This window comes from Boleophthalmus pectinirostris, unplaced genomic scaffold (genome assembly GCF_026225935.1).
Source record: "Boleophthalmus pectinirostris isolate CB_2022bp ecotype Guang Dong unplaced genomic scaffold, ASM2622593v1 HiC_scaffold_19, whole genome shotgun sequence".
Classification (NCBI taxonomy): Eukaryota; Metazoa; Chordata; class Actinopteri; order Gobiiformes; family Gobiidae; genus Boleophthalmus; species Boleophthalmus pectinirostris.
Window position 1 is genome coordinate 24,346,894 of NW_026571140.1, and position 15,888 is coordinate 24,362,781.

At 40.8% G+C, this 15,888-nt stretch overlaps 1 protein-coding gene across 3 annotated transcripts in view; it reads right to left on the minus strand.

Annotated features, from left to right (window-relative positions):
- sox6 (SRY-box transcription factor 6) overlaps positions 1–15,888 on the minus strand; it is a 93,133-nt gene that overhangs the window by 52,004 nt on the left and 25,241 nt on the right. For all 3 annotated transcript variants that reach the window (XM_055154562.1, XM_055154560.1, XM_055154561.1), the window contains 2 exons: positions 9,694–9,934; positions 7,482–7,692 (listed from right to left, as the gene is read on the minus strand). In XM_055154562.1, the coding sequence (XP_055010537.1) occupies positions 7,482–7,692; positions 9,694–9,927 (445 nt within the window). In that variant the 5' untranslated portion in view covers positions 9,928–9,934. The remainder of the gene's footprint in view (positions 1–7,481; positions 7,693–9,693; positions 9,935–15,888) is intronic.

Below are 15,888 nucleotides of genomic sequence, written 5' to 3' on the forward strand. Positions count from 1 at the left end.
TTATTAAAGTGAGCAGTGAGCAATGATCAATTCATTGTGGCCCCTGCTCGCACAGTGCCTGGTCGTACTTCAGAAGGAATGACATTGAGAACACTTGAGTATGCTTCCAGACAATGCACATAAATGTGAAATATGTCAGACCCGATATGTCAATAATCATAACTGTACAGGCCGGGGCCATGTCCAGGCTAATCCTACAGAAATGCTATTAAATGACTGAGGGTTAAGCAGCTTCCATTGATGTGATTCTTAGCAAATGCTCGCTTAAGAGAGGAGGAAAAGTTAAGGGGCGCAAGAGACAGGATGCCTATGACAGCTGCAACACAGAGCCAATTAAAGAAAATAATATCAATATACATTTAAAATACACATTTAAAAAACTCATACTATGTTTTTATTGCATATTCCAATTATCACCATGTAATTTAATGCAAATAATTCACAATTAAATTTAGAAATGCATTCTAAAGATGGACAATCAACAACTCAAGAAATCTGAAAATATAATCTGAGAAGCCAAAAATCCCTCCCAAACTTGGAGAGAAGATGAGGAGTGAGATAAAACAGCACTCAGAGCCCCCAAAACTGCAATCTCCCCTTAAGCCGGAGAGTGGCAGCTGGCAGAACAGCTGGTGAATAGGATTAATGTCAGAAGAATGAAATAAAACTCAACATATGTCCGAGCCCGAGGTGTTGGGACTGTGCGTGATTGTGCCCCCGATGGATGCCATGTGTGCAGCTGGAAGGAGCTGCTGTGCTGCTCCTCTCTCCACCCCACAAGGTCACTTTTAAGAACTACCACCATTAAATGCTTGGATAGCAATATGAACTTTTCATCCCCTGTTCATGAGTAGCTACTGGACTGTGTCTTGCAAATGTCCAAACAATGTGCTAGGAATGATTAATATGACGATCATATTTCATAAAGGACTGATGTCAAATACATGCATGTGTTTACAATAAGATTTTATGCAAGAATCGGCAACAGGAGAAGAACTAGCATACTAGATTTCAAAATATAATTTGATTCTGATAATGATTAAAGTCCACATACTGTAATAAATTATAATAATTTCTCACAAAAATTAAATTACTGGGTACCTTGTATCGAAAGGGTTTATGGGGGGTACCCTGCAATTTAGCTGTCAGCTGTAAACTTGGCTGCTAATCAATGCAGGAAAACATTCACATTTATCCAACTATGTAAAATGAATTGATATGTGAAGAAAATGCACTGTGATCACTGAGATTTAGTAAATTAATGGGTGTCTGACTCCACAAGGACAAAAAGACTAATATAAATCGCATGGATGCATTCAGCTCTGCAGTGAACTTTTTGGTTAAAACAAGCTGCAACTTTATTTAATTGCAAAGTAAAATATAGTGTAACACCTGGAAAGTTTAATCTTTTTTTTATGACAATGTGGAATGTGGAATGTGAACCAATGAATTATTTCCTATTTAAACTTACAAAAAATACATACAACTTGTATTCTGAGTATATTCCCTTAATAGTGTATTTAAAAAGCAAATCAGCCATCAATATAATTCTAAAAACACTACATTTTATAACAATCACAGTAAATCATATTACAGACAGTTTCAATAGCAGAATTTTCAGACATATTAAACCCTGACCTGCACAGTCTACAAAATGACAAAGAGGGTATAGCCAAAGGGAGATGGCATTCATCAAATAATTATCATCATTGGCAATAAGGCTCACAGAGCAATAAAACAAATTTCTATTCATTTCAGCTGACATTCCCATCCCATCCTCTGGCACATGTAATGTTATTGAACAAGGAGAAAGACGGTGCGCCCGCGAGGGTGGAACATCTGTTTAATCGTCCTGATTAAATAGTCTCTTTGTTCAAGAGGCAGCTCATCACAGTTTGTGTACCACATTCATGCTCGCTGTTAAGAAAACAATGAAAATATGATTAAGTGTCTCATCTGCTAGTTGTCTTGTTTGCTTGTTTCATTGCGGATACGGGCACTGGATGGCTGACGTACCTCCGACTTACAGAACAAGCCTGCAATGTGCACTGAAATCATTAGCAGGCCACAGGGGCTGGCTGTGCCCAGGGTGTGAGTTACATTTGCACTATTTTGATCCTCGGTCAGATGACACCAGCTCTTTTGTCAAGATATGTGTGGAGAATGCTCTGCGCTGAATGCCACTGAGAGGACAGTGATACTGAGCTGGCACACAAGTCTGTCATGTAAATCTAATTCAGGCATTCTCCCACAGACATATACACAGTGGGAAAGCCGGATAACCTCACGTAGCTTACAATTGTATGACCAATATTAACTCCTCAGGTTTTGTTACTTTTTTTTTTTTTTTTTTTATAATTAAAAAATCACAGACTTGTTCATTTGTAACGAACAAGTGTGCAGGTCACTGCATGGGATGTTTAATGCTACACTACAGTTATTTTACTGAGGAAATAATAGTTTGGACATTGTATATGAACTAGCAGATATTTACCTATGGCCATTGTGTGTGTGTGTGTGTGTGTGTGTGTGTGCGTGTGTGTGTTTGGGTGAGCAAGTGTGAGGACAAACAAGGCTCTGTGCAGCCCTGGCTGTGATTTGTCTCCCAGAGACACCCGTTTCCTCCTATCAAGGGGTTCCTGTGCAGCCACTAAGTCAGGATCACAATGGGAGTTTTGTGCTGCATGGGTGCAGGGGGACCAGCTCAACAGCTGAAACCCAGGAAGATGGCCCCTGGAATGCTCCACAGCAGTTGCTACTGTTGACTAATCGGAATATGAGAAGTGGGGAAGGTGATCTTGAATGCAAAGAATGGCACATTGAAGAAGCAGCTGTTTGTTTTGTCATCTGAATGACGAAGACAGCAGAATGAGGGCAACAAAATCTATATCTCAGATAGCGTAACAGAAAACCTGTACTGCCACTTCTCTGGAGATGTGCCTGACTTATTTGAGGATCTATTTGGAATCGAATAGTAAATACATAATTAAGCAGAGGACTGGGCCCTCACACACCATTTAAAACACACACCCACTCAGGTTTGGCCTGTGAGCCCATGCTGGCACAGGAGCAGCATTGCTGAAGGAAGCAACAGGCCAAGAGAAAATGTTTATGTTATCACATACATGAACAACAGAAGAGGACAGAGTAACAGAAAAGGTCAGAAAACTCTCAAAGAAACAAATGTAAAGGTCTGTCCATCTTTTGTGGAAGTTCACATGTGGGCTGGCAGGCTGCCTACTGTATACAGCCCAAAATCTTAATGTCTGCTTCATGGTGTGACAAGAGGGTTGATTGGCAAAGAGCAAAGAGGGTCTTTTGATCATGTGTCCTAACAAGCGTTTCCAGCTCATGTCTGCTCAGCCTGAACAGCTCTACATTACCTATTCACACAAAAGTGACAGACCAGCGCGCTGCTCTGCTGGGCCGGAGCACCATAGGCCAAGAGTCTGCACATTCAAACAGCAGAGGACCCCCAGTGGAGCCAGAGCGCTATATAAACATGTGTGTGCAATAACACATACACATCTCATCTGCAATACGAATATATGTGTTGGTCATTAAAAGAATGCAAGTGTGTGTGGTCCTCTCTTCACTACCATCTATGAGAATAGAGATATCAGACAGGAAAATTATTTACATTTACAGGCCTGAGTTGAATTAGAGGCAAATGCCATGATCACTGGAACAAAGAATCCTGTTAATTAGGTGGGGAACGGTTGAGCCAGATGACACGTCAACTGTGATGAAAGAGAAGAAGTGAACCAGGAAAAAACAGAGGGTAAAGGATAAAGACGAGAGATTTAAGATTATTTTCTTTTTGTATAAAACAGTAATTATGTACATAATAGACATGTCCCTGATCCTGTATCAAGTATTTGGACACAAATGTGAAATGTTCTTTTGTCGGAGTGGATCCCCTGCCGTGTGTGTGTGATGCTCTGTGTGGAGTCAGCAGGAGCAGTGACACAGAGTCAAGAGTTCAGCAGAGCCAGTCAGAGCACAGGCTTAGAGCTGATCTTTTCCCCTCCCAAAGCCCTCGGCTGGCCCTGAATCTCATTACACGGCCCGTTGTAATGGAGGATAATGACCCAGGGCTACAAACACAATGCTGATCAGTGCTCCATACTCAACCCAGCACTCAGTCATTACACAGTGATAATGCACACCTCCAGCAGCGGATTACACTCACAAATAGATAGAGGTAATAAAGCCACAGGCAACAGTAAATACATGTGAGCCAAGTGCTTCTGGTCCAGCTCTGGAGAGGGCTGCTGTGGATTAATTTTACTTCACTCCTCCTGTTTCTTTAACCTTTTTTTAATCATATAACTGCATATATTTTTACAAAGATTTTTTACAATAGCCATAGAGAATGCAGCCAAGCCTCGTCCTTGTTTTGGGGACAACCATAAAGACTAAACACATACCACTGCTGTCCACTTGCATGGTATTGATTACTACTTGAGTGCATTATATAAAATTGTTCTAATTGCATGTGATTTAAATCAAGGTCACCTTGAGTTTTTATAATGGTGGGTATATTTTTTTTACCTCTAATACTTCATACTGACATTTTTAACTCTTGACAACGACTGTCGGGAGACTTATCCATAAATAATACATTTACAATACCTAGTAAATAAACATGGGGCACAATCGTTACCCCTGTTGGCAACTGGGTCTAATAGAGCTTTTACAGCAAAGGTGACTATTCAGCTAAATGCGTTTGCTCACTGCTGGGAGGACATTTTCATTCATTAGCACAGTCACAAGCGCTTCAAGCACTTTAAGGACCAGAAAGGACCAGGGAGGTAGAAGGAAAGCACTGAGTAAAGGATAATAATGAATAGTTGAACAATACAGAATTAAATTAATGTCGAGCTATTGTTAACATGTATAATGCAATGTGATCATTAGGGTAATTGGGGCATATCCACTTAATAAATCATAAATGTATTATCACCACCTTTTATTCACTATTAGACTGTAGCTGTGCCACCTATAATGAAAAAGAGAAATTATATTAGACTATATTCCACAACTGCACCCAGGTTTGTTTTACCTAAGTGGACACCCACGCACCATATAAGAGTGATGTATTGCGTGAAAGTATAACATGAACCATTTGTTCCCACTCTCTTTAGGTCAGCACTTTTATTCTGAGTTAGTGGGGACAATGAACTTTCTTGACCAGACAAGAAAACCCAGAAAAGAAAGGCAGCAGATGGTGAGGAGTCTCTGAGGACCTAAGTGATCCCGACTAGGCAGCAGAATTAGACACAACAGTTGTCATGCTTAGATAAGCGATATATTTAGCTCATCTGTTGCTTGTGCTACATTAGCAACATCATTAAGACAACAAATGGCTCCTCTTCCTTCTTCTATGATCTTTAATAAGTTAATCCTGTTCTTTTCATTTTCCAAGCACAGCGATTATACAAACAATCACACACTATTGTAACTTCCCAGAGGTTTTGGGGGCCTCCTTTAACTTTTTAGCCTGTGCCAATTCTTTTTAGAGCGATCACTGATCATCACCCCAGAGACTTCCTAAAGTGCCCTCGTACAGAGAGCATCTCTCAGTTTGAGGCTTTGGGGACAGCCTGCTGAACTTTGTGAGCCTCTTGTCTTCTGTCGTGCTCCCTGCTCAGAAACTAATTTCCTCCAACAAGGGAGTTTATTTTGGTGGTGATGATGCGGTGTACATGAGACAGACCCAGGCTCTATTATTAACAGGAGATTAAAACAGCTGTATGGCACTCTAAAGCACCTCTCCTCACTGTGCTAGCATACGGCCCTGGATTACAAGCTGCACTTGACCATTTAAATTACTGCAACAACCAGCCTTCAGCAGCTGGGGCTCATTACCATAACAGCCGCCATCACAGAGCCCTGACAATTCTGTCTGAAAATTCAGCCCATCAGAAACACACCGCAAGAATGTGGAGAAACGTGGAGACGAAAGAAAGCAATGTAACCACGCTATAATGCGCTTTATAAAAGTTTGAACACCAACTTTATCTAAACAGCCTGCTTCACTAATAATATAATTTGCTTGTTATGAAACAATATAGAAACAATACACTGTAGAACATGCAGCTGTAATAAAAAGCATCAAACAAGCATAAACAATTATCTGAAGTTATTTCAACATTGAGAAATTTTATAATCTTGTAAACAAGAAGTAATAGCAAATGGACTTGCAAAATTCAAAAAATAAATGTAAAAACACCAAAAAATATTTTTGTTTTGGTCATTTTTAAAGTACTCACATTACATACTGAAAACATCTGACTTTGGGCAAATACCCATGGTACACCTTAATGATCTTAGTGTCTGGTTAAATACTTGGTTAGAGACTGATACAAAGATCAGCCAACGAACACTTAGAAAAGAAGAGGGAAATTATTTTAGGCTAACAGTGGTCTAATTTATTCATCTGATGAAGTGCTTAAGCAAAGAGCTCCCCAGACACTAAATGAGACACATGCATTCCCAAGAGGCTTTAACATTTGATTGGATGTAGTTATATTACTACAGCCCTAATTAAGAAGGGAGATGTGTTTCAGCAGCGCTTTCAAATATTTGTTTTTCTGCCATACTCTTGATAAACTGCAGGCTGTGGGAGGAAGAGTCAACCAGGGGAAAATATGAATATGGCAATATATAAAAACATCAATGTCCATGTGAAGAATTGGGGGGAAAATATATTTGATAGTTTTCTGACTTTAGGTAGCTTCGATGCGATAAGTATTCAGTGGAATCATAAAGGGGCAATTTTCCTGGCATTAACTTTTATAATTTTTACAGTGGTAGAGTTTGCCTTGGCATGATGGCAGACCACATTTCTGCTGCTGTACTCTGCTCCATAGGATTTGTCACACTGGAAAAGGGTCAAAACAAACACTGGAAACACGTCAGAAATCCCAATGCGTGCTTTTGTCAGTTGCACAAAAAAACAACAGACCTGCCACAAGAGGCACTATGAAACTTAAGAAAATAGGAATTATTACATGGCTCTGGAAAATATAAGCGATCACTGCAATTTATTCCCAAATAAAGCAAAAGTTAGAGTATCCCTTCAACTATTCCAAAATAAAAGTTGTGAGTGAAAAAGAAAATGAGTAATTGAGCAAAAACAAAATTTGATAGTCTTGAGAAAACCTTGTAACCAATTTGTATATTATAATTATTTCATATTTATTGATAGTAATTTCTGTCAACTTCATGCGTTTAAGTGCTATAGTGTTATATGTAAACCAAGGGAATGCAGTAATTGTCTGCAGGATATAAAAGACAAGGTTTTTGTTTATATTGTCAAAAAGACACTCGATTCTCCTATTATATTGCAGGTATCCTTTATTTTTCCAGAGATGTATATGCTATCTAATGACGAACCTGTAGCAAACACACACACACACACACACACACACACACACACACACACACACACACACTGAGCTTGAGCAGAGGCATACCGTCTTGCTCTGTCTTTGTCATCTCCTCCAGTTTCTTCTGCTTCAGCGTATCCACGACGTCGGCCAGGCTTCCTTTGCGTCGCTCCGGAGTGCCAAAGGCCGATCCACTCAGCAGGTCGCCTCGCTCCCGGGCCCCCTCCTCCGGCTTGTGCGGGGAAGTGGAATTGTTCCGGAAGGAGTACAGGGAACATACTTTATTGCTGTCAGATTCCTGTAAAGACAAACAAATGTTGGGAGAAGAGGTGATGGCAACAAGGGCTGAGGGTTTTATTAAATGATAAGTGCGTTCCCGCGCTCCATCAAAGCCCCATTGAGCTTTTTGACAGTCCGCTATTGAAACACGGTGATTGCTAGGTTTTTGCAGCTCAGAGTGATTTGACTTCTCTGCGGCTTTCAAACAGTATCTTCAGCAGAACTAGCTGCACTGGTAAATGAGATATGACACGTGAAAAATGGAGATGAAATGATGAGGTACATTTTCATAGGGCATATCCATAATGTGCTCTGGCTTTACTTTTCATGTGCCGAGATCACACAGAGAAACCTCCCAACTGTAATTTCTCAAATTGCTTTTGAGTGTGCATTTGTGTTACGGTGACTGCTGTGTAATTTGTTCATTTTCTACTAGAGAGCTATTCTCAGCTGAGTGCCTTGAGCCATCATAAATCTGTGTCCTGTCTCGGGCTGTTGTTGTTTTTCAGTCCCACCTGTGTATGGTTTAGTATTTAACTAAAGGCCCTGTCTCTGGCTGACTGGCTAAGTGCTCTCTGTGCACAAACAAAGATATGAGGGGAAAGAGGACAAGAAAGGTGGAGAGTTTGAAGGATACCTCACACACAAGAGCACATTCATTACATTTCACTACATCAGCACCAGACCAAAGCGAATAAACAGGACATACAAAAAGGAAGAAAAAATGATAAAAATGTGTCTGTACAATCAACAAATGCATTTTTCCATAAGGAGACACAGATAATGTCCTAAAGGAATGTAAGGATCCCGTAAATGGGCAAACATTGTCAGTGCAGGTTTTGCAGCCTGTCGTGGCATATTGAGCATAAGAGGTGTATGGTGATCTGGCTCATGTGCCAGAGTGGCAGAGCAGAACGGCCCACTGCCCCGGCCTCGGCGCCAGGGTTACTGATTAGGGTGCGTGGCAGACAAAGTGGAGGGTGCTCGAGGGGTGCAGCGACAGCGGGTTAATCAGCTGGCTCTGGGTCAGGACACAGCCCACACAGACACACAGCCGGTAGACATGTCAGGTCTGCCTAGAGTCTGTATCCACTCACTCATCTGTCAGACAATTCTATCTTTCAACCCTTTATTATAGATTAATAAAACATAATGTATGTAGAATGTAAAATATTTTAAAGGAATGGTTGCATACTATAAAACTGTTCAACTACAGAAAACCAGTCTTTAAGTGAGAACGCCTGTGCACACAAGCCTTCTAACCCGACCTCAGGAGAGCCCTTTGTTCTGGACCTAATGATGTGGATGTGTGTGATTGTGCTGCTATGTTCAGATGCAGAGGATCGCAGGAGCCAACTGCAGCGCTACTTCAGAGGCCCTCTGGGTCTCTTTTCCATAGAGCCGTCTGTCACAGACAACCACCTGCCTCCTCTGTCTACAGCACACAAGTGCCTAAGCTCTTCCTGAATATAGGCTTATATCAAAGAAGCCCTCACTTTCCACGTACAACGTGTCTATATATGCCAACAGAAGAAAACAAAACATGTCTTTTGACCATGACATTTCAGAAGCAACAAGGCTTTACTCAAAACAGAGAAAAGGGATTTAAACATTTGGGAAACAGTGAGAGGTCCCCAGTTTAACCTAATAATAGCTAATGGTTTAGTTTTGGCAGAGCCACAAATGGGCAGACCCCCGAATCCCTGAGGTTTCACAGCATTAAGGGACTGTGGAGCTGGAGCCTGTGATAAACTCATTTTTGGACAAGGAAGTAACAATGAGCCCCTGCTGAGGGGGCCTGGAACACCCACAGGACAAATCATTACAGACTATCGTTTCCTATTTTGTACTTTGTCTGCTTTTAAACTGGTTTAACAAATGTGTGTGGTATTTTTTTCTTAATTATTGTTACCGGGGTATATATTGCTATTTGAGATCAATATACAAACAGTAATGTAAATGTTAACACATGTACTATTATAATCAATCAAATACATGTGAAGAATAGAGATGTTCCTACCATCCGTTGCTGTGCAGACAGCAGGCTGTCCCAGTCGCTCTCTGGTGGCACACTGCTGAGAGGCTGTACCTCTTCAGGGTGGCCTTTTCCATGGAGGAGATTGTGCAGGGGCAGCTGTGGAGTGCAGTGGGCCTCAGCACTATCGTCTTTCTCCCAGGACAAGTGCTCCTGGTTCATGGGGTCTTCTCCATCCACCACCGAAGCAAAGGGAGACGTGGCTGCTTTGGAAGACATGACTCGGCTGCAAAGAAACAAGCAGTACAGATTAATACAATTGCTATATAAATGTTTATTCACATTTCAGTTGTTTTAATAAATGTTTAAATGCATAACTATCTGTTATTGCAAGAGTCTGATAGACCAACAAATAACACTTTAAAATTAAAAGTGACACCAGGACAACATTTGCAAGTCAGACTATCATGAATATTACAGTGAAGGGTGTACTTGACATATCAGGTGTTATTTTTTTTAATTTAATTTTTACTTCACAAATGAAATTATTTTGGTAAGGAATGTACTATGAACATCACTTTTTTCACAATTAATGATGCCTCATTCTTGCACTGGGCCGCAGTGAATTAAATGAGAAGTTTTGTGGTTACAGAACTAATTATTATTTTGGTATGTTTATTAGTATTAAAGAAACCATACCTATTGTGAGAAAAACATTGGTTGGTTTAAATTCTTGTATAGTACACTTTTTCAGGGCTGTACTTTAACACTTGGACTCAGCTTTAGAGTAACCAACATAGAGAATAGTGAGGCCTGTTTGGTTTAGCTTCAGGACATGTTGTGGTTTTTACTTTTTATTTCATGCAGACAAACAACAAATACATCTACTCTTTACAGTATTCAGTGAATCAGAGTTTGAAAATAAGTCCAGTAAATACCTCAGACAACATGTCTGTAATGGCTTCTCAGAATCATTATGATTCACTGTCTCAAAAATAAAATTTTCAGACCAAATTTAAAGTATAGTGTGAATGAACACACAATGTTGCACAGTGAGCTGGACCTGAACAATGATCCAAGTTCATCTCTCGTGTGTCAACAGCTGTATAAACAGACCTCGACAGGTTGCTGGTACATGTATTTGTGTTTTTCAAAAAGTTATATCATGTATTCAATAACAATTAACTAATCCTGAATACAAATAAACCTTAAAAGATCATAGCCAAGAGGTCACTTCTAAACTGTCTGTAGTCTATAGATTCAATTCTTTTATTAATGCCTCCAAAATGTTTCAGCTCAAAGTGCAGCAAGCACAGTGGTCTCAATGGAGTGTGTGAGTGAAACAAAGCACTGCTTTTGTATTACACCGTAAGTCAAGTGGTATTATTTTACCACTTAAATATTCAGTCTCTTAGGCACTTTTACTATGGTCTCCAGCCATCAGTCAAACTGCTGAGGCGTGAGTGAGAGAATAGGAGAGAGGCCGATCCTCTTGTAACATGTGTCTACAGCAATCTTGTTAAAGAATGCAACAGATCTGCAGCAGTCTCCATAACAGTATTTGTCAGCAGGAGTTAATAATTTATTAGTAGCGCTCGGAGGGCTGCGCTCAGGCAGCTAAAGAGTGCACCCACCCCCACCTCTGACCGGGCCCATACCAAACTATTCATGACATGTGAAAGGGAAAGGGCCAATGTGGCACCCATATTCTACTAATCATTTTATGTTCAAATCAGAGATCTATGATTTTGCATAAAATAGTTTAACACGAACGAGACAACAAAACAGATGAGAGACAAGCAAAAATAAAAATGCCTCTAAATCTTTAAATCTGAATAATGGAACATGAAGTAACCTAGAATAAATGAAAGCACTCCTGACAGACAGAGAAAAGTAGCTTATAAATCCCAGGTGATGCCTCCTTCTTGCTTGATTACACAATAACAATAGACAGCTAACAAACCAAGGTAATCAATAAGGACATGAATCACTGCCTTCCTGTCTGCTCTCGGCAAAACACACTCACTAGACGTGCAGTTCACATCAAAATGAGGCTTGTGCTAAATATATCTCACAATATTACAGACATACACAGGCTTAAGACTAAGTTCTCTAGTCATGGACTCATATGGCCAGGAATGCTTTGAGTCATGAATTGTTCCCGGCGATAATGTTTCATCATGGTGCAAAACAACCTCTGTTTAATTGGCTGGGCATTAGAGGGGTGTTGTGTGCTGCTCATCTCGGGGTCTTATGACGCTCAGCCATGTGTCCTGAGCTATCCCGTTTCCTCTTTCATCATAAAAGGGTCCAACTGCCTGTCACCCACACTATCTGCTCTGTTAAGCTGTTTACCTTTTATAGACAATGGTGATGGGTAACCCCACACTGGAGACCCCCTGCCAGCCCACCCTGTTTGCAATCATCAAATCTATACTGGTCATGGCATAATAAGTTTCATCGCAAATTCATGTAAAATAATTCACTACGTCTTTGTGAAAATCTTCATGCAGTGTTTACGTCCCCCGTCTGTCTGAGCAGTTTGTGTGTGACTGAACTTGAGGGGTGTCTGCAGTAATTGTCACTATTAAAAGCTCTCAAAGGATCTGGCACCTGTTCTCTTTCATCAGAATAGTGCTGCAGGAGCTTTCGAACACACTCCCCCATAATGTTTCAGTATTTATGGAGTCAAGAACATAAAACAAGCCAATAATCATATACTTTAAAGCAGATTCTAGGATTACCTGGATTTAAATATATTTATGAGGGTCAGATGCTAAATAGTTTTACACGATAAACAATCATTTATATGTATGCATACAATAGTTATGAAATTAGTCAAAAGTGTTTGATGTTTGGTGCCACTCCTTAGTCATAAAACAATGAGCACAGGCGTAATTTTGAACCTGTCTAAATGAAAGTGAAAGGTGGTGGGGGAGGTAATGCACAGCCGTGTGAGAAAGTCCTCCGGGGTAGGTCCTGTTCTAACAGGTGCCAGGGCAGGCTTCCTCTGGGTTCCTCACCTGCCATAATGAGATATTACGACCTGACAGCTCCCAGCTGGAGCAGCACTGACACGAATCCACCGTTTAGCACAATTAAATTATCACCCTCTATTGTGATTGTGCCACGCTGTGACGCAGCCAGCTTTCTGGATACATAATCAACTCTTAATAACTGCAGCACACAGCGCACTTTTTCTGCTCTGATGCATACACTATGCACAAATGCTTATGAACGCTAAGAAAAACTTTTTTACATATCAATTTCCATTATGCTTAGTGAAGAGAAAAAGGAGCCCTCAGCTGACAGAGTATAATTGCAGATAATGATGCTAAAATATCATAAACGGTTGTGAAAATACAGACTTTTCAACTAGCCAGCCCACAGCCCAGTCACAGGAGACTTGTCTAAATGAATTTGTTTAAATTGTTCCTCCATTATTGTTGACCTTCCCCTGCAAAAAGTCAACTCAATTACACAAGCACTCCATCGTCACTTCACACCCTCTCCTGATGCCTTTTCTATTAGAAAGTGCCACAGTTACCGCAGCTAAAGCCCACACTCGAAAGCTAGCCGCCCAGAGCAAATTAAGCAAGCCACCTGAAGTGTACACTTTACATACTGAGCAGAGCAGTCATAATTACTTTGGTGGGTAAATTATTTGCAATAATATGCTAGTGGAGGAAGTGCCTTGTGTGTCACTTTAAACAGTGGTGCAGCTGCTTCACAGTGTCTGAAGCAGAGCACAGTGCGGCGCCTCCAGGTGGAAGTGTCCCAGGCTGCAGCTCAGGGGGCTCCCACAGACGCCTTTCCTTCTGCTCTTCTGTACTGCATCTGATCTCCGGGCTCAAGCAGGTGTTCACATGTCACATTCAAGCTCACACTAGGACATTACACTGCTGAAAATACGCACAAACCAAATCTTTCTTTTGTAATCTATCCAGCAACACAAAAAAACATTTCCAACCCAGGATAAATGTAGAGGAGTGTGTTAGAAAGGAAATATAAACTATATTTGCAGACTGCATCCCAAGAAGCAGGTCATATTCAATGAAAACAAATCTACAAGTAACCAACTCACTGTAACAGGAATATTACAGGAGCACACACTGAAAGTTAGTTGTCTTCTTATTTATCTTTTGCTTCATTTATCTGAACCTCCCGAGTCAAATCATCAGCTAACACAAGTCTATTTGCTGAGCTACAGTGGAGCTTTGTGACTTGCCTCATAGTTGACAGTAAGTTATGAGCCCTTTGTGAGCACCAGAAGGAAAACAGAGATTGGAATTTGGCAAGAACATAGTAAACCAGAAAACTCCTGTTCATGGAACCTGAAGTTTTTGGAGAAACAATCAGGCATTGTTAAAGTATAGAAAGGCTGCGGTGAGAGATGAAATATAGAGGGGGCCCTTATGTCAAAGAGTAAACAAAGCACTTTTCACATAGAGTCTTTTTGTCATTCATTACTATTTATTTTTTCATTTGTATTTTTTGTAAGTAGTTATCGTCAGAAGAATAAAGAGCCAAGATTTGGATGGATGATTTTGGATAATGCATCCCAGATTATTATCCAAGACAATGAACTTAAATTTGTATTAATGTTCAAGGTTGTAATTAATAATATGTTGCAGATGGAGGCAGAGAGAGAAAGCCAAATGTAAGTAGAAAATTATGGCGCTGTACATTGTGGTAAAGACTCCAAAGGCGTCTCGAGTCTTGCCATGATGAGGTCATACCTGGCACTGGTGTTGGTAGAACCGCTGCTGGTTTGGACACAACAGTGGCACTTTCTGCACCACCACTACCTGCCTCTTTTCTTACTCAGCTTTAGGGGCTCACATGACCAGCTCCCCAAAACCACACATTTGTAAAGTCTACAAAAAGAATAGTAGCTTTGTTACCATTCATTCTGGTTAAAAATGGATGTATTTGGCAAGGGGAAAAAGAGGAAATTACCTTCAACACTATTATAATTAAAAAGGTTTTTGCAGCTCAAGAGGCTGGGAGCACAACATCTCATTAGCTTCAGTCAGGCCAGTCACTCATTCTATAGTATTTTTCTAGCCCTATTCTTATTGGCCCCTTCTGAATAAATTAATTGCATTGAACAGACGCAAATCTGTCTCTCTCCTTTGTGACAACTGGATTTTGCCAACTCCCTTTGTCTTTGGCTTCTTGACTATTTTTGGGCTGTGAGAGGGGCAGGGATGTGACTGAGAGGAGAGGGTGCTATAGCCGTGTTTCATGTGACATGTCAATTGGAAAATCAAAACAGGGGTAGTTCATTTGCTCCACCCAGATGAGGCCATCTATCCAAGCTAGGATAAATAGGGGTCAGGCAAGCCACACCTCAAAGATTTATGATTAAGGCTTATTATAGTGGGAAACTGACATTGATTGCTGATTTAAAGCAGTGAAACCAATTAATTTAGCAGTGGTGAATAGAAAGCATGGTCAACAGTGTGTGTCGTTCTGACAGGTTGGACAAGAGCGAGAAGAGCAAAAGTGAAAGCCCAAATGAGTGTGTTTGGAGGTGGTTAAAAGTTACCAAATGTGATTGACAGCTGATACAAAAAAGGAGAGAGGCTGGCGAAAAATGAGATCTAAGGAGCGGGCCCTGAGCCCAGGCCACTGATCTGAGTAATTGCCCCAAAATTTGGTTCAGAGCAGACATGTACAAGCTGCTGTTTTAGCAATGCTAAGATGGTTTCATTCACAGGCCGTACTGAGAGAAGTCGGGTAAATGAATGTGAAACATAGTCCTAATAAAATCAGAGGGTTGACAGACATGGTTGAACAGAAAAATGTGCAGTATTTTCAGTCGGGGGAAGTGGCCACTGTATTGGATTAGACGCTGACTAAAACACAAAAAGCAGTGTGTCTGCAGGAGCTATGTGCCTGACCACAAAACAGTGGTACAGTGCTGTGGTACTGTGCTTTGACTCTGCAGTCATCCACACCCACAGGGACCCACAGGGACCCACAGGGACCCACAGGGATCTACAGCACCTAAAGTTGTTACACTCACCACAACATATTAAGGGCCAAAGCTAACGACAGTTCCCTTACTCTGCTTGGTTGCCTGTTATAGTTTCTGGTGCCTGTTCAGTGGGAGATGTGTTTACAAACATCATTTACTGAGAGACTTCCTGCTTTAAACCGTTTACCAGTTCAGTCAGAAGACACACACACAATGACAGTGCTTCAAAATGAAATCATTAACTAAATTGCTTTCTT